Source organism: Octodon degus, unplaced genomic scaffold (genome assembly GCF_000260255.1).
Source record: "Octodon degus isolate 3935 unplaced genomic scaffold, OctDeg1.0 scaffold00038, whole genome shotgun sequence".
NCBI classification, from domain to species: domain Eukaryota; kingdom Metazoa; phylum Chordata; class Mammalia; order Rodentia; family Octodontidae; genus Octodon; species Octodon degus.
This window is the reverse complement of record NW_004524614.1, coordinates 9,886,198-9,904,642: the sequence shown is the minus strand read 5'-3', so window position 1 is coordinate 9,904,642 and position 18,445 is coordinate 9,886,198. Positions and strand designations below refer to the sequence as shown.

Sequence of the window (18,445 nt, the reverse complement as noted above, 5' to 3'; positions counted from 1 at the left end):
ATGAGGAAACAATCTGATATTCAGGTAACTGAAGCATACAGAATGCCAAGGAACCTCAACCCAATGAAAAACACACCGAGACATATAATAGTCAAGATCCCAGAAATTCAGCACAAGAATAATCTACTGAAAGCCGCTAGAGAAAAGAAGCAGATCACATTCAAAGGAAAACCCATCAGAATGACCGCCGACTTTTCTTCACAAACCATTAAGGCAAGAAGAGCATGGAGCAGAGTACTTCAGGTCCTCTATGAAAACAAATTCCAGCCCAGACTACTATACCCTGCAAAACTCTCTTTCAAGTTTGATGGAGAAGTGAAATACTTCCATGACAAAGAACAGCTAAAGAATTTCGTGATGACAAAGCCAGCCCTACACAGCTTACTGAAAGATGTTCTAGAGAGGGACCAAAATGATCAGAACTCCATGAATGAGATCAGAAGCAACCAACTAAATAGTGCAAGCAATTAAACACAGGAGAAAAAGGAATAAATGATAACAGGTAAATAACATGTCCATCGTAAGTCAATACATCTCATTTCTAACCATCAATGTAAATGGACTCAATTCATCAATTAAGAGAAATAGACTGGCACAATGGATTAGGAAACAAAATCCAGCAATATGACTAATGACATTAAAAGAAAAATGTTAGGCTAGACATAAAAGGGGACTCCAAACGCTACACCCTAGCCCCATGGGAGTTTCCAGTTACACCTATGATATTTTAACCTACAGCCATAAGTGGTCATGATTCTCAATCCTACTATCTCTTCCAAAAATGTGTCCTTCAGTCTGGCTTAGTGTACTTCTCTTAGGTTATTTTAATGTAATTTTAAGTCCACCTCAGGTGGTGATTTGGCTTTTTTGGTATAGATTTCCCTCTAGGATAAAAATACCAACAGAAATAATCTAGTGACTAAGCTCTGTTACTTTTATGGTATCAACCAATTTTCTTGTGTCTACTCTAGACTATATATCTGTATTATCTGAAGCTAGTTACTACCAAAGGTCTACACAACCATAAACAGAAGCCAGGTCCAGGTTCCAAACTCTATAGTAAAAGTCTTAATGGCCATTTATTTAGTTATTCTTTAATCATTGCTAGAATTAAAAACAGGAGAACATTGGATTTCATATTGATAAAACAGGGAGGACTGTATGCTCTTAAAGAACCCTCTCCCCTAATACTTGGGTTGACATCTCTGGACAAATAGAATATTAAAGATAAAAGGATTATGCCAAATGCTGCCTAATTTTGTCTGACTTCTATAACTTTTTGGAGCCACTATTCATCAATATTTTACTTTAAATTTTTAGCCCTGGTTATTCAACACAATTAAAGGATGAAGTTAAAGGATCCCTGAGTGGATGATGTTCTTGTCCTTTCCCCGAAAGCTGATCAAACAACAAAACCCATCTTCCTTTGTCTCCTTCAGATTAGTCAGAATGAGACTTTGGATCTTTGGCTAGGTAGGGTCAGTCCCTACCCTGGCCCCAACCAGCTACACATTTTGTATTCCTCTTTATCCCTTAAGAATAAGAAGACAAATATGATGGTAGGAAGATAAGACAGGATAGAAGAAATGAAGACAAGTAAACAGGACACATAGATAATCATTGATTTCTTCTTTTTCTTTTCTCCCTTGTTTTATTAGTATATGTTTGTAATTCATGCCTGAAAATCATAGTTTAAAATTGTATCTGTTAGGCTTTTTCAGACAGTACCTTGTGATGTAGTTCAGGCTGGCCTCAAACTCAGTGTGACCTCCTGCCTCTGACTCCTCCATGCTGGGATTACAGGTATGTGCTACCAAGTCTAACTTTTTAAAAAATTTATTTAGGTTTTACGATTCTTTTGTAAAATTATGTTTAGTATAATTTTATATACATCATGACTACACTCATGACAAATTGGTATACATATCTAACACATCCTAATTCTTTTTATTTCTCTTTCCCCTCCTTTCCCTACCTTCATCTCTTTCTTTAAAGTATTTTAAGTCCATAATTAGCTTAGTAAATAATATAATTAGCAGAAACTTGACCTTAAGGAATACAATGGGATGGGCCCCTGATTGTCACCAGTAAAATAAGCCAGTATCTTTCTATCCATGGGGTCATCAGTTTTCTCCTGGCAACCAAGCCCAAACTTTTTAGAGTCCCAAATTCCACAGATTTTCACCATGAAGAATGCATGAATATTTCTAGTATCAAACTTTGATATGTTTGTCTTTTAGAGGCCTGTACTCTATTTTCATTGAGATTTTACTTTAAATTCTTAATAAATCTTATTATGTTTCAAGCAATTATTGATCATGCATTTTTCAACTCATTTAAGATTTTTTTTTTTTTTTTTTTTTTTTTTTTTGCGGAACCCAGGATTGAACTCAGGCCCTTGCGCTTGCCATGGAAGCACTTATTCCACTGAGCCATCTCCCCGGCCCCTAAGATAAATGTTTTAAAGTACATAGCTTTTACATGTGTTTCCTACACATAGTTCTAAAAATAGTTTCAGAACTACATTACCAAAGTTTGCAGTAGGTTTCTAACTTGGGTATTTAATAGAAAACAAGTGTAAAAAGCCATCTCTTTGCATGACGATAGCTAAATTAAAAAGAAAAAAAAATCCCATGTGGATAGTTACACAATGTCACATGGTGTTTTATGAGTTGAGGCATGTTTAAAATATAAGTTATAATCAATGTTATTGGGAAAAAAGAGAATACATGATAAATGTGAATGAATAAATGAGCTAGCTGTAAACAAGTGTTTACCAAAGCATGTAGCTATCTTACAAATTTACAGTAAAATTCAGATAATCACTATTCTAGGGTTGAAAAGATCCAAATGAAAGTCTAACATTCAAATAGCAAAATATTTACTAGGAAGTTCAAAAAAAGTTTAAAGGGCAGTAAGACATAAACACAGCTTGAATCAGTCAACCAATTAACACTGAAATGGCTCACTGCTACTTTTACCAAAAAAAAAATCTTATTGGGAGTAGGTATCTAATGGCGATTTCAAAGGCTTCCTATTCAGCTATAACATTCTTGAAACTCACCTATCATTTTGGCTTCTTCTTCAGTTAGCGTTTTACTCAAATAGGTTTTCTTTACTCTCAAGGTGTTTCCAGAAGGGAGTACGGCTCCTGTCACTGGCATGGGAGGGTCCCCGTCCTTCTGCTGCAAGCTGTCAGCAATGACCAAGAATGCCCTCAAACCGATGTTCATTCTCTGTCAAAGGCAATGTGTACACAATAAAAAGGAAAAACCAATTATTGCTGTACAGTTAAATCATAAGTGTATCAGAGAGGTTAAGTGTAGCTTGCTTTTAGATCAATGTGGAAAAATAATTTAAAAGACACAAGAGCATTAACCCAACTTATGAAAATAAAGTTTCTAGCACTGTTTCTGTAGCACAAGAAAACAACTGGGAAGATCTTTGTCAATCTTTGAGGGCATGGCTAACACGATCACAAACCTTCCTCTCTGTGCAAGGGATTCCGGGATCACAAAGGGAGAGTAGTCACTGTGTGGAGCAGCTATAACTAAGTTAAATTTAGGTGGACAAAAGACTGCTGTCTCCTGGAAGGAGAGAAACCGAGGCCTGTTAATTCACAAGACAATGAAAATATTCAGTGTTCTAAATGTGAGCCCACAAAATGAATATCACTCACTCTGAAGTGTAGTTCTTGACTTTAGATTCACAAATGCCAGAAAACTGGAGAATAAATTGTAAAATTTCAACATTACAAAACTGATGAAAATTTATGGATACATGCGTAGAAAGTCCATCCTAAGCCTCTGGCTGGGGTAAGGCACAACGCTGGCTCTGAAAAGTAACCAAACAAGACACTCTTCACAGTGCCTTTGCACTAGAACAATGTAAAGATCTTGTTGGCCTGCAACCTCCCTAGCACTCTACTGTGGTTTGATTCTCATATTTCCCTAGTGAATAATGTTCATGAACATGTTTGCCTGGGTTTACTAGTCATTTTTATCTCTTTCCAAATAAAAAAGCAGTTTACTTAACCCTCCCTTTTTATTTTTATTTTTTTTCTGTATTTTAGGGAAGGGTCTACAGGGTGTTCAGGGTCCCACTACTAGAATGGACTCATAGTGATTCTCCTGTTTACAGCCTCCCAAGTCCTGGGATTACTGGCGTGCGCCACCATGCCCAGTCTCAATTGCTGTCTCAGTAAGCCCTGGGGGCAGGGCTGGCATGGCAGGCCTGGGGATCGAACCCTTGGGCCCCTTCTACCCCCCTTTAAAATCTGGATTATTTTCTTATTTTTCAGTTCTTGCGGTTCTTTATATATTTTGAGTAGAAGGACTTTTCTCCCAGCCTTTAACTTTTCACTCTAAAGTGGAGATATTTTATCTTGGTGCTACTCAATTCATCAACTTCTCCTTTTAAAATTTATAATTTTTATGCACTAGAAAATTTTGCCCAACTGAATGAGCTATCTTTTTAACCATTTTTATTTATCTCATTTTCTGAGACAGGATTTTTTGTTAAGTAGCTAACTTGTCACATTTAAAGTCAAATGTGACAAGTCATCTTTCTGCCTTGTCATCTTTCTGCCTCAGTTTCCCAGGGTGCTGGGATTACAGGTATGTATCACCATGCCTAGCATCTCTTTCTATTATTTTTTAAAGACAGTGGTGGGTTTTATATTTAATTTCTAATCTGTTCCATTGATTCTTAGGTCTTTTTTTTTTTTTTTTCCAACCAGTACCATGCTGTTCCTACCACAGTAGCTTTGTAGTATAATTTCAGGTCAGATACTGTGATGATCCCTGCCTTGCCTTTGTTACCCAGAATTGTTTTTGTTAATGGACCTATTCTAGGGCTCTTCAGGTTCTAAATGAATTTCAGGAATGTTTTCTCTAGTTCTGTGAGGTATGCTAATGGTATTTTGCTTGAGATTGCATTAAATCTGTATAAGAATTCTGGAATCTCAGAGTACTGTAGTTTTTAGTGTAGAGATCTTTTATTTCCTTCATTATATTGATTCCTAGGTATTTCATTTTTTGGAGGCTATTGTGAAAGGTGTTGTTTCACTAATTTCTCTCTCTTTAAGTTTGTTCATCATGTATAGGTGTGCAACTGATTTTTGAGGGTTGACTTTGTATTCAACTATACTACTTAAACTGGTTGTTAAATTTAGAAACCTTTGCTGAGGTTTCTGGCATCTTCTATGTAGAGAATCATGTCATCTGCAAATAATAATAGTTTCTTTTTTCCTTTCCTATCCTTATTCTTTTTATCTTGTATCATTGCTCTGGCTAGTGTCTCCAGAACTATATTGAATATGACTGATGACAGTGGACATCCTTATCTTGTTTCTGGTTTTGGAGTACAAGCATTCATTTTTGTCCATTTAGTATGATGTTGGCTGTTGCTTTGTCATATGGCTTTTATCAGGTTGAGATAAAGATGACCTATTCCAAATTTCTGTAGAGTTTTTACCATAAATAGGTGTTGGACTTTGCCAAATTGTTTATCTGTGTCTAATAAGTGGGGCCAGAAAAACTGGCTTTCCTGATGATGAAGATTAAAACTAGGATCCATATCTTTTACCATGCACTAAACTAAAATCAAAATGGATCAAAGATCTAGATATTAAAATACAAACACTAAATCTGCTGGCCTTCAACTCACTATTTAGCCAGGATGGCTTCAAACTTGCAATGATCCTCCTGCCTCAATCTCTGAGAGCTGGGACCACAGGCATGTGCTAACAAACCTGGCCAGTTCTATACTGTTTTAGAACAAGGTAAAAATTAGAGAAATTGATGACATAGAAGCACTTCTCACAGATATAATAAGTTCTCATGAAGATAAAGGTACACAGGAAGTCATCTAGGGCCAAAGTAAGCAAGACAATTACTTGGAAATTACCTAACTGCTGACTGGTGGTGCAATCCACTTTGCATAAAGTAACCCATAAGATTTCTAGGCCTTGCTCCACAAGCTATTTCCAAAATATTACATATAACCCAATCTGGATTTGTTTCTTGAGAAATGGTTCCTTATATCATATTTCATTAAATATATGATATTTACTTCATAGATTAGCCTGCCTTATGTCTTCATTTACATCCCTTTGGATATACAATCATTAACTATTAAAAAATACCTTTTTCTTCAACCCTATAAAATTAAGAGATGTGAAGGCAATTCCCAAATATTTACCCTGCAGACAGTTTTATTTTTAAAATATAACTCCAACTGATCTGCATAAAGAAATTATGTAATTCATCACTGATGAATTTGAGGAAAGACTTAAGAATAAATTTTATGGATGGTGTTAATAATGAATAGTAGTTTTTAACATTTTCTTTTTAGATACATAGCCCAGCAGTTCTGAGAACAGATTGTTAAAGCATCAGATCTATGACTACTGAGAAATGAAAAATATGTTTAAAATGTCCAGAGCAAGAGAATTCTTTCCTGTGCAGCCCTGGCCTCCTTCCTGCCTTTGTGCTGGTTTTGCAAATCTCCTCACTTTGTCCCAGTGACGTTACTGCAGCCATGCTGGCGTCCTGCAAGGTCACTGGCCACCAGACAGAACTCCCAGTATGGGGCCTCTTGTTCTGTGTCATGGGTGTGGCAACCTTAGCATCGAGTACGGTAGGAGAGGGAGCTGAGGACTATCTTGGTCCCACTGGTGCCAGTAATCTGCTTATGTTGAGCCTTTGGGCTTAGGGCCTTCTTCCTCACTGAGAGAATGAAGCAGGCAAAAAATAGCAGTGATGCTAGAAATAACCTTTTTAAAAGTTATTTATTTGATACAGGGTCTTGCTATGCAGCTCGGACTTGTAGTGATCCTCCTGTCTCAGCCTCCCTAGCACTGGGATTACAAGCATGAGCCACCATGCCCAGTTTTGGGGCTGGCATGGCACATGGAAACAGGGATGGAATTCACGTCCTTGTACTTTCCTGGCAGATACTTGGACGTGCCAAGCCACCTACCCAGACTGATGCTAGAAATAGTCTTTGTTTTTTTTTTTTTTTATATACAATTTCTTTCTTCCTTTTCCACCATCTTCTTTACCTCTCCCTAGTTTGAAATGTATTTTTTTAGTGTCACTCTTCCATGAAGTGAGCTAGAAAAGCATTTTGTTCTATTTTACCAGAAAATAAGATAAATGTCAGAGAAATGTCACATAGCTAGAAAAGTATTAGTGAAAGTGGCAAATCTAGCTCTGCCAACTTCTAGTCCAGTATTCTTTCTCCCATCATAGAGGAAAAGGATTGCAGACAGGCAGCTTGCTAGGGACATTTTGCTTGGCTAACAGTGTTTTTAAAAGTTTAAAACTAAATTGGTTCTTCATTTGCATAACCCTGATAACTCCATATTGCATGTAATATTCACGACAGACTCACTGTCAGTATATGCCTGGCCCTTGAGTCAGCATGCTGTTACAGAAACATGTTCAGACATTATGTAGTTTCACTGTGCTCTAGTGTTTTTATTATTATATGTACTTATTCTGTTTCATCACTTTCCAGTACTGGTTGAACTGCATCAATGTAGGTATAAGTAAAAACACTTACTTGCTAAAATAGAAAAAAAAACCCAAAAACTTACTACTAGCAACAGGGGTGAGAATTACTCTATTACACAAAAACAGAATAAAGAAGCACTTAACCTTTCATCACTCTCAATCTGTTGATTCAAAATTCATTTCTCAAACTCTATCATTGGACATTAGACATGAACAGAAACAAATAGACAACCTTTCAAAGTGGTTGTCCCTGGACCTGTGCCCCAAAGCTGCATAGCAAAGGTGCGGCTGTGTGAATACATGTTCTGTTAAAAGGACATAAAGGGGTCATTCATACCTCTGGATTGAGACTGAATGCTTTGGCTGGTTTTCCTACACAAAGAAAATCAAAAATGATTTCTTTCATTGCAAAATCTAAACGTTCCTGGAGGGGAGAAAACAACAAAGAAAAGAAAACAAAACTGTTAAAGCACAAATCCAACATGAGATACGTATTTACACCATGTGTACCAAACAGGTGGCTGCTTAGAGAAGATGCACTGCTTAGTTCTATGGACCAGAGAGAATTCCTGAGGGACCATTAAAAAAAATCTGTTGGTGGAGCTGCTTGTGTTTTACGTGTAGTACAGGAATGGCTTCATTATGTAAGAGAGAGAATAAGCTCCAAAAGCAGAGGGACCCATAGCACAAACACAAAAGCAAAACAACAACAACAACAAAGCAAAACCCAAAATAAAAAGCCCCAATCCCCACCGCCCTGAAAAAACAAAAAAACAAAAACCAATAAAATAAAAAACCCAAAACCCAAAACCAAAACCCCAAGCCCTGGCCGTCTGAGCTTACAAGCAGCCTGTGCTCTTCTGCTTTTGATAATCCTGCTAAACCGCTTGAAACTCAACCTAATATGTATTTTTAATGACACTACTACAAATCAACCATCTTCTTCTATTCTCTAACATCAATAATCATTTGTTTCATCTCAAAACAAATAATTCTTACTCAAAGGAATGGTCAACAAACAATACATATTAAGGGTACTATACTAATTACTAAGCTATGATGTGTTCATTACAAAACATAGTCCAAAAAATCAGCACATTCTAAGCCACATAGCCACATACAGAAAAGTTACATTAATTTTGCCCCTGGTGGAGCAAGTAATGTCTATTCCTTCAATCTCAATGTACCAAAAATATATTAACTAGTCTGTGGAGTAGCAACTGAACATTGTATCTTTATATCAGCATCAGCTGTAGTTCAACAGTCTTTTCTGGCCCATTATTTCCCTTTGTGTACACAATATGCTGGGGTATATTGGGCAAGCATTTCTATTCTCATTGTACCAATAAAGTACCTGACAAAAATATGTTCTCTGCTTTGTTTGAGGTTAAAGGGCGGGCTCATAGAAGAGGCAGCTGAATTGGAATAAAAGACTTTTCTTACTCTTTGGTAAATCACAAGGTCAAAGTTGGGGTGAAAACTTTTATTCACAAAATGTTTTACGAAGTAAAATGTGAGACTCGGGGTGTAGGTCAGTAGTACAGCATATGCTCAGTAGGAGCTGGGTACGCACACACAATAAAATCTTTGGTCTAAATAATAAATTATGGGCCGGAGAGATGGCTCGTTGGAATAAGCACTTTCCTGGCAAGTGCAAGGGCCTGAGTTCAATCCTTGGTTCCACAAAAAATAAATAAATAAATAAATAAATAAATAAATAAAATAAAGAAAAATAATGTTCAAAGCCTACATTTAGTATTATAATATTACTGGGCCTAGTCTCAAAATAAATTAATATATGTATAAAGTACTTAGAATAGTTTTTGGCAAAGAATAACTTTAGCTTGATAAGTGCTAATCTTCCTGTGAAATTCTTTCTCAGATAAAAATTAGAACATTACTTAACTGTCAAATTTCACAAATTTTTTTTTTTCTTTTCTAACTGGGAATCAAACTCAGGACCTTGTGCCTGCCAGACAGACACGCCTGTGCCACTGAGTTATATCCGCAGACCTCACTGAATTTTCTTTAAAAGATTTCCTCTACACATTGCTTCCTCTTTGCTTGTACAATAAAGTGCAGAGAGTGAGGAAAAAACAGGGATGGAGAGTCAGGAGATTTGAACTAACAGTTTTTATGATCTCAGAAGAGTCACTGGAACTCTCTGCCTCTCAGCTTGTGATGATTTCTTCTGAAGCAAAAGAACAGGCAACATGTGAAAGTATATAGTCTAAACACACAAGACATACTTTCAGACTTCATCTTTTGGTACTTCACGAAAACACTGGCTACTTAAAGGCAATTAGAAGACTCTCATTGCCAGAAACTTCTTCATTACCTGGGCAATGAACTGGATTATTTTCACGAAGATGTTCAGAGGCATATCCCTCGGCACCACACCACGGGACCCTTTGGGGAAAAGTGTTGTGATGATGGTTATAAGTCGGCTGGAAGATAAGGGGGAAAAAGAGAAACAAGCAAGATTGGCTGAGCTCCAGTTCTTTTAGGGAAGATGGCAGATGTTTCATCTTATCTAAGTATCAGGGAGAATTCAAAAAAAGAAAACAACACGCTTCATCCCTTCATTAACATAATTACTCTGTGGAAAAAAAATTCCGGAAAACTAAAGGTAGTTAGATAATTATAGCGGTTTCCTCTTAGCGGCACACGTAATCCTAGAGATAGGTCTGTCTCCTGGTAGAAGCAGGAGTTTCAGTAATGGCTGCCAAGACATGACCACAGAAGGCCTGAAAATGTTCTCAGGACTTAGACCTTTTAGAAACTATCATCTCTGAACAGGTTCTAGCTGGCGCTAGGGTAGGTAGCACCAGCTCATGATGGTTGAGTAATGTGATTTACAGCTATTAACTCAACACGGTCACCCCTAAGAGACGCTAAGTCCTTACCTCTGAGTAGCTGTGTTGCTTTCACATTTAATTCGAATCATGTAAACCCACAGTAGTCTGTAAAGAGATTCCAGGGCAACTCGAGCCATCTTGGGGTCTTTATTCTACAATAGATATCAAAAGGTAAGATTGCTACTTAATTGGCAATATATGCAGATGATTCTTTGAATATGTGGGATAGGAAGACCTCAGTGGGGGGCAGGTGGGTGACAAGGTATACACCATCATCTGCTACTCAAAGGGTATCTGGCTGCCACTGTTTATTGGCTAAATAGCCCACGAGGAGGAGCACAAGTGGCTGTGATGATGCACTAGAGAAATTCTGAGGGAAGCCAGTTCATTGTCTCTTCAGCCAATGTGAGTAGTTTTGAGCTTGCCCTTTCCCTCCATCCTAGGGAATAAATCCTGTAGCAGAATTCATCTGTTCTTTGCAATGTTAATTATGTCCTGATATGGTTTCTGTCTAGATGTCCCCCCAAAGCCCCATACAGTGATGGGGCAGGTTTCTGGAGTTTGTGATTAATTCATGATCCAACGCTGGGATTGTGGGTGTGAATGCTACACCTGCCTGGGGCAGAGAGCCTGGATGCAGTATGAGGGAGGGAGAGAGGCTTGCTCCATGCTGCTGCTCCTCCCTTTATGCTCTTGCTCTGTTGCTGTTTTCTGCTGCCATGAACTGCTTCCCTCTGCCATGTGCCACTCTGCCTTGGAGCCAGCCATGTATGGACTGAAACCCCTATAAACTGAATTAAATAAACCTTTCTTTCCTTAATTTTGGGTGTTGGGTATTTTGGCCCAGCAACAAGAGAAAATTAACCGAGACATGTCCCTTTAAACACTACTATCATTCTGATTTCTTAAGGCCTCCCTCCTTCCCACCAACTCCATCTGATTAACCGCTGGTATTTATGAAGGATGATGTGTACTAGACACTATGGTAGAACTTGGGACATAGAAAGGTCATCCTTTTCACTAGGATGTCCTCTATCTGTGGGGGATGCAGCTAGACAAAAACCAAGCAAGTCCAAGACAGTACTAAAGACCAGTGGAGAGGAGGACTAGGGTACAGAAGGAGGAAGTAGGGTACAGACTCATCAGAGTCTGCAAAGGTTTCCAGAAGCAGATAAAACTCAGATGAACTGCCCATTCATTAATTCATGAACAATATGTGAGTGGATACACTGGGCCATTTTTGGTAATGAAAGTTTCGAAAGATAAAAACAGTGGTGGGAGGAAATGTTTTATAGATAGAGGCAGCAGTACACAGAGGCTCAGAAATGGTAAAAAGAGGTCATGTCTTGGAATCTGCAAATAGCTTGTATGCTGGTGAAGGTCAGAGCAGGGCGCCAGGTGGAGGAGCAGCAGCTCCTTGCACTCAAGCTGAACACAGGGAGTGCCAGAGTGACCTTCCATGAGGGGGGTCAGGCTACTCAGCATGGCAATGGGGAGGCACTGGGAGCACAGCGTTTTGGGAAATTCTGTATTTGTATTGTGGAGAGTGGAGCGGAGGCAGGCAGAGCTGCAGTGTCATTGCTGAAGATAGTAGCACATCAGACAGAGGGAGGGCATGGGTTTCGGGATCTGACATCACCTTCATTCCTTGCTCCTGAGTCTCAGTCCATCCTGTACTGATCTGTGCAGCTTGGACAAAATATTAGTGTCTTTGGTTTTAATTTCAGCTTCTTTTAAACACTTTTCTATCCTTTCTGCTCTCCACGTTGGGGCATCTTAGAACTTGCAGTGTAAAGAGGCTGACTGAGGCTTTTATTTTGTTCTGCCTGTAATTGATTATTTGGCATTTCAGGATGATACTACAGATCACAGCACTTGTCTTCTAAAGTGATTTCTTGCCTCTCTTTCATTCTCTGCATAGCCAAAAGATATTAGATGCAAACATGATTATTTAATTCTCTGTATTTAAAGTGCTTAAGTGGCTTCCAGTGACCTACCTTACAAATACACAAATTCCATAACACAGCACACGAAGCACCTTTTGTATCTGGCATCCCAGTGCCATCTTTTGGCACAGTAATGTCTTTTCCACAAATCCCTCAGTGTCTCAGGTGCCTCTTACCTTTTGTCTACTTGGAAAATCTGAACTGCTTGGTGAGACTTTGGTGTTACTCCTCTTATGTTCCCTGTCCCTCTATTCTTTTCCCCAGACCTAGGAGAGACTGTCATGTGCCCCTAGTATGTCCTAGAATGTGCGTCTGTCCCTTTATTTGCATATTTTCTAGCAGCATGTGAGTCGCAGACTATTTTGGTTTGCTCGTCTTTGTGTTCTCAGTGACTATAACAGAGCAGGTTAAGTATTAAAAACAAAAACTGTGAGTAGTAGATGAAGAACTTGATGCACAAGCAACATGCACAAAGGTAAGCCTTGGATTGTACCTGAAGCTGATCTTTGTGGTAGCATAATGACAGTACTAAAGATCTTGCCCTCATATGCATTTTGGCCTTTCCAGAGTTCTTTCATAGAACATGATATCAACTGAGGAATTTTGTAACGAAGAAAGGTCTAACGAATTGTTCAAAATTATCAGGCTAGCAAGTGACAGCTGGTACTTCTAACTTAGTAAGTATTTTTTTCCTAGAAATTAGGAACATATATATAGCTTACTATAGTAGGCATTATTGCCAGTGCTCGCTATGGTTTGCAGAAGTATCCTCCAAAGGCCCATGTATTACAGGCTTGGTCCCAGGGTGGCACTATTTGGAAATACAGCCTTCAGGAGACTGGGCCTAGTAGGGCTTTGGGGTATTAGGGGTGCACACACTCAGACTGTGGGATCTGAGTCTTTTACTTCTCTTGAGGTAAGCGGTTTTGCTCTGTCACAAGTTCTCATCACGATATGCTGTCTTGCTACTGGACTAAGGCAAAAGCAGTTGTTCAGTTATGGCCTGCATCAAAATAAATGTAAGCATTTTCCCTTTTCAAATTAATTTTCTCCAGTATTTTGTTACGGTGATGAAAAGCTGACAATGCTGGTTTATATGTATAGATTCATTTTAATTCTCATAAAACATGAAGTAGATGCTATTAATATTTCACTTTAGAGATGAAGAAATCAAGACACAGGAAAGTCAAATGGATGTTACACATTAGAAAATGTCACACATCTAATAAATGGCAATGCCAGAATTTAAACCTAGGCAATCTAGGCCCAAAGTCTTCACAGTGCAGTATTAACAACTCCACTTCAGTTTAATGTTACACAGAGGCCACCTGTACGTGCTAGTAGGCATGGGACTGCCTGGACGGCCTCTCCTTGAGCACAGGACCTCTTCCCCATTTGTACTTGCAGTCCCTCTTTAGCAGCTAACAGATGCTCAGTGTTATTTTCAGGATGTAGCCATCTTTAGCATTTTCTCATACCACTGATTTCTATCAAGGGCTTCAGCTACAAGATCAAAAACTATTTTTCTGTTGAAATCTGTGATCCCATTAATTGACAACTAATTGTGTGTGTCTTTATTGTGACTCTGAAGTTTCTTGAAAAAATGATTCAGAAAAGCAGTGGGCTAAAGCAGATCTTTCCTAGATTGATGGCATCTCACCTTGGTACCCTTCACTGATTTCACTGACATGTCAGCTTGTCAATGACATGCTTACCTTCTTTAAATTGTTCTTCTAGTTTAGTTAAGTTGGAACTGGCAGTGACAAAAGAGGATGGTTGAATTCACCAACAGCTGGTGATAGGGTCTTGGTACTGACTTGTATATTATTCAAATAACATATTGCTAAAGGTTCAGCTAATTGTAAAATTTCTCTCCTGACAATGTATGGAGCTTATTTTTCTTTATAATGGCTAAATAAGATTTTCTTGTTCAAGAATAAGATTTTCTTAAGATTATAGAAACAAGGTTAATATTAAGCTGAACAATTTCATCCTGAAAGCTAGTATTTAAAATAGCTGATACTGTATCATTTAAATTTGGTATTTACAAAGAGAATGAGGGCTGGCCAAATAGCTCAGCAGATTAAAGCACCTGCTTAGGCACAGGCAGGGGCCAGGGGTTCGATCCCTGGCCTGTGTGCTGGCTGTGCCCCCGGGGTGCACTGAGACATCAATTGAGAATGGGCATGGTGGCGCACACCTGTAATCCCATCTCTTGGGAGGCTGTAAACAGGAAAATCACTATGAGTCAGATCTACGTAGTGAAACCCTATAGAGCCTGTACTAAAATACAATCAATAAATAAAAACAAAGAGAATGGTTGTTATTTTTTTTAAATGATGCTGTATGCTTTAAGCATTCAGACAACTGTGGAGTCCTTAATACAATACTCTATTTCTACTTTTTTTTGGTGGAACCGGGGATTGAACTCAGGCCCTTGCACTTGCCAGGCAGCGCTTATTCCACTGAGCCATCTCCCTGGCCCTTCTATTTCTTTTTTTTTTTTTTTCAAAGTTTTATTGATAAACAGATAGCAATGAGACAGTTTCAAATCAAATCGGAAGTATAGTTTCAACAAATAATACACTGCTAAAGATATCATTAATAGCATTATATGAAATGATTTTTAAAAAGTACTGTTTAGGCATCATTATTATTAAACACAACTATACATTGACTGCAGAAAACAGCTTTCAGTATTTATCCTACTTATGTCAACCACACTTGTTTTGGGATTCTTAGTGGAAACCAAAGTACCTCGCCAAATCTGTCTCTGGCCCTCCTGGAATGCATCACTCCCTTTTGTAATAGCCTATTTGATTTTCTTCAGACCAGTTATCACTGCCTGAAGTTTTAATTGTCATGTTTTATTTCTTGCTTATCATCTGTTTCCTCCACTAAATTACAAAGTTACTTGTCATGTGCTCCCAGCACTCAAGCCAGAGCCTGGGGTTCTTACTCTAGCCCAAGGAGTGACTAAAACAAGGATATTTACCTTGTGTTTGTTTTGTGTTTGTTTTCTCCAGTTATGAAACTACCCTGAATAATATCTAAACTTCAGAGGAAGTATTGCTGTCCAAGGAAAATTTTTAGAAAAATAAACATGAAACCCATTAGAATCTCAGCTTGGGGGAGCTTGCATTGCTGTTATGCTCCAAGACAAAGTATGTAAAGCCTTGACTCCTCACTTGGCTCTTAATAGAGTGCCAATTAATAAGAGCTGTTATTATTAATCAAACAATAAATGCTTTTGTATCTTCAAGTTTTCTTTTTCAGTTTTTTGATAGTCTGGGTTTCACTCGTTACATTGAACTTGCAAAAAGAAAAAAAATTGAAACTCAGTTTCATCTATTTTGAAGGATAAGAAACTAGTGCATAGTTATAAATGGAATAAATACTTTATTTTAAAATAGAATATTAAATTAAGTTCACAAAGTATATTTCCTTTCCTCAGAATTAGCTGTCTTATGGCAGATAAGAGAATATCATTTTTTAAAACATTTCAATGTGTTCAAGTTCTAACATGAATTACATAGAAAACAACTGGTTTTCATAATGGCCTATTGCTGATATTATTGACTAGGTTAACTGAGTATAAATATTAAAGAATTCATGTCTCCACTTCCCGAGCAAGCTAGTTCTGACAGACTAAGGCTGAGAAAAAACCAGGACACTGACATTAAGTGAACACTGATTCTGAGAGCTTATTTCTTTGCAAGCATGTGACTGCCTGAGCTCACACACATCTCGTTCATGCACCTGGCCATCCTGATGGCTCACCTCCACAGAACACATTAAAGATGGCCACCAAGGTCAACATGGAAGATACTAACACTAGGCTTATTATCCTGAAGCACCTAGGAGAGTCAGAGAAGGGAGGGAAGATTGCTGGAAGATGTACATGGGGAAGGACTGGACAGGTGGCCGGTTACGAAATGATGTGGCTGGTTCTAAATGGTATAACATACTGAAGCTATTGAGGCAGAGTGTCTTTCCAAAGCCATATTAGTTTTTTAAGTATATTTTCCCCATTGAGGATGTGTTAGGAGATGTGGAATGTTTTCTGTATATAGTACTAATAAAACTTAAAATGTTTGGTTGGTTCTTACTTCTCCTTCCTTCCTAAGTTTCCCCACTTGGTCTTGAACTTGTGATTCTCCCGTCCTAGATCCTGGAATAGTCGGAATTATAGGACTGTGTCACTACACTGGGTGTTATGGTTTGTGTCAAGATGTCCTTGCAAAGTCTCATACAGTCATGGGGCAGGCTTCCAGAGGTTTTGATTGATTCATGGTCTAATGCTGGGATTATGTGTGTGAGTGCTATATCCCACTGGGGTGGGTGGCCTGCATATACTATAAGGGAGGGAAAGAGGCTTGTGCGTGGGTTCCTCCCTTTTTGATTTTGCTGCTTTTCTGTTTTCACGGCCTTTGGGCCATGCTACCCTGCTTTGGGGCTGCCCAAGTATGGACTGAAACCTCCACAAACCGTAAGCTAAATAAACTTTCCTACATTAATTCTGGGCATCAGGTATTTTGTTCCAGAAAAGAAAGAAAAGTAACCAAGACCATAGGCCTTCATGGCATGTAAGATCTTTACAGGTCACAGAGTATATGTCTGCTCCCAACTTTACCCCCTTCATCTATATTACATACTATAAGATTCTGTTACATGCCTTCCAGTGAAATGCCAGGCTCTTCAAGGGCACACACTCCATCCTGTATGTAGTTTTATGTAGTTACCTTCCTACTTCCTGCCTCTTCCCTAGCACCTCATACAGTGGACCTGTATAAACTTGCTGAACTGAACTTAACTCTGGAATGTGGTTTGGTCTATGTATAATAGTTACTCTATATGCTCTTTTTAATCTTAGTGCCTCTCTGTTTTAGAAATCCTAATGGGCAAAATGTCTTTGTAGTGAGACATTGTCAGCTTCTAGATCCAATCTTCTTGGTGTAGTTCATAATCCTCTTGAGGAGTTATAACCTTGAAATAATTAAGCTCTAAAATAAGATGCTCTGCCATGTTTCAAAAACAGTATAGCCTCTATGGCCACAGTAGCAAATTGTTATGTGAAATACTTATATTTCACTCCAAACTCAGACATGTTACACATAACATATACAGAAAGGCGCAGTGGAAACAAACTTAATCATTTCTCTTTTTGTTTTGAATAAATGACTATTTTCTATTTGTGTGAAATGTAAAACAAATGAACTTGGATTAGTAATTTGATACTTAAAAATGGACCAAATAACAAAGATAACATTGGGCTATCCTTTAGGGTTGTATGCATAAATCCTCAAAGTACCTTAAAGTGTCTGTTATGTAACAGTTGATAACCCTAACGAATTTCACTTTTTGGAGAATTCAAAAGCTTCATTCTCTATTCACTGCTATTATATTTCACTGCCAATTTGAAGAAAATGAATGATTCCAATCTTGGATTTCACAATCCGGTTTTAAAGTCAGTACACAGTTGGCTCTCAAAATGGTTCTAATGCAGACTATTGTACAATTATGGTAAATGCCAAAACAATGTAATCTTAACCACTTCACTAAATTAAAATGTCTTAGAGAAAAATGCAAAACAAGGCAACATGTATGAGCATATATAAAATTTTACAAATAAGTGCTTTTCAAAAATTTGAAAACAGCAAATATCAATCCTGTAAAAAAAAAAAATCCCTCAAACCCACAGCTTTGGATATAACTAGGAAAAAGTGTGAAGAATGCATTGTACTTAGAACAGGGAGAGGCTTACTGTTTTTTTCAATAGTTCACTGAATTTAAAACATGGTTAGCACTTCAGAACTATACAGCCTCATTTGATGCTAATTATTACAGGTGTTCCACGGGGGGCTTTGTGGCTTCAGGGATCAGGAGTTTATCACTGACATCACTTGGCCCCCTGCTGACTACCTGGGCAGCAGTGGACACTCAGGACTGGCACTATCACATGTAGAAGTAGAATACCCTGAAGTAATGATACATGTACTGCCAGAGGCAAGTGAGGTCTGTTACTAGGTCAGTCCTTCCACAGAATGGAGCTATTTTCTTAAACTGAAGGAGACAGAAGAAAACTAGGTGAGCATAAAAAATTAATTTATGTGCTTCTATCAGT

General features: G+C 38.2%; 1 protein-coding gene across 1 annotated transcript in view; it reads right to left on the bottom strand.

The window, feature by feature from the left end:
• The window catches only part of Fry (FRY microtubule binding protein), a 431,398-nt gene that overhangs the window by 167,060 nt on the left and 245,893 nt on the right, over window positions 1-18,445 (bottom strand). Inside the window, exons 12-15 of the mRNA XM_023715059.1 lie at window positions 10,424-10,527; window positions 9,856-9,964; window positions 7,855-7,941; window positions 3,065-3,236 (exon numbers count right to left, since the gene is read on the bottom strand). Of these exons, the coding sequence (XP_023570827.1) occupies window positions 3,065-3,236; window positions 7,855-7,941; window positions 9,856-9,964; window positions 10,424-10,527 (472 nt within the window). The remainder of the gene's footprint in view (window positions 1-3,064; window positions 3,237-7,854; window positions 7,942-9,855; window positions 9,965-10,423; window positions 10,528-18,445) is intronic.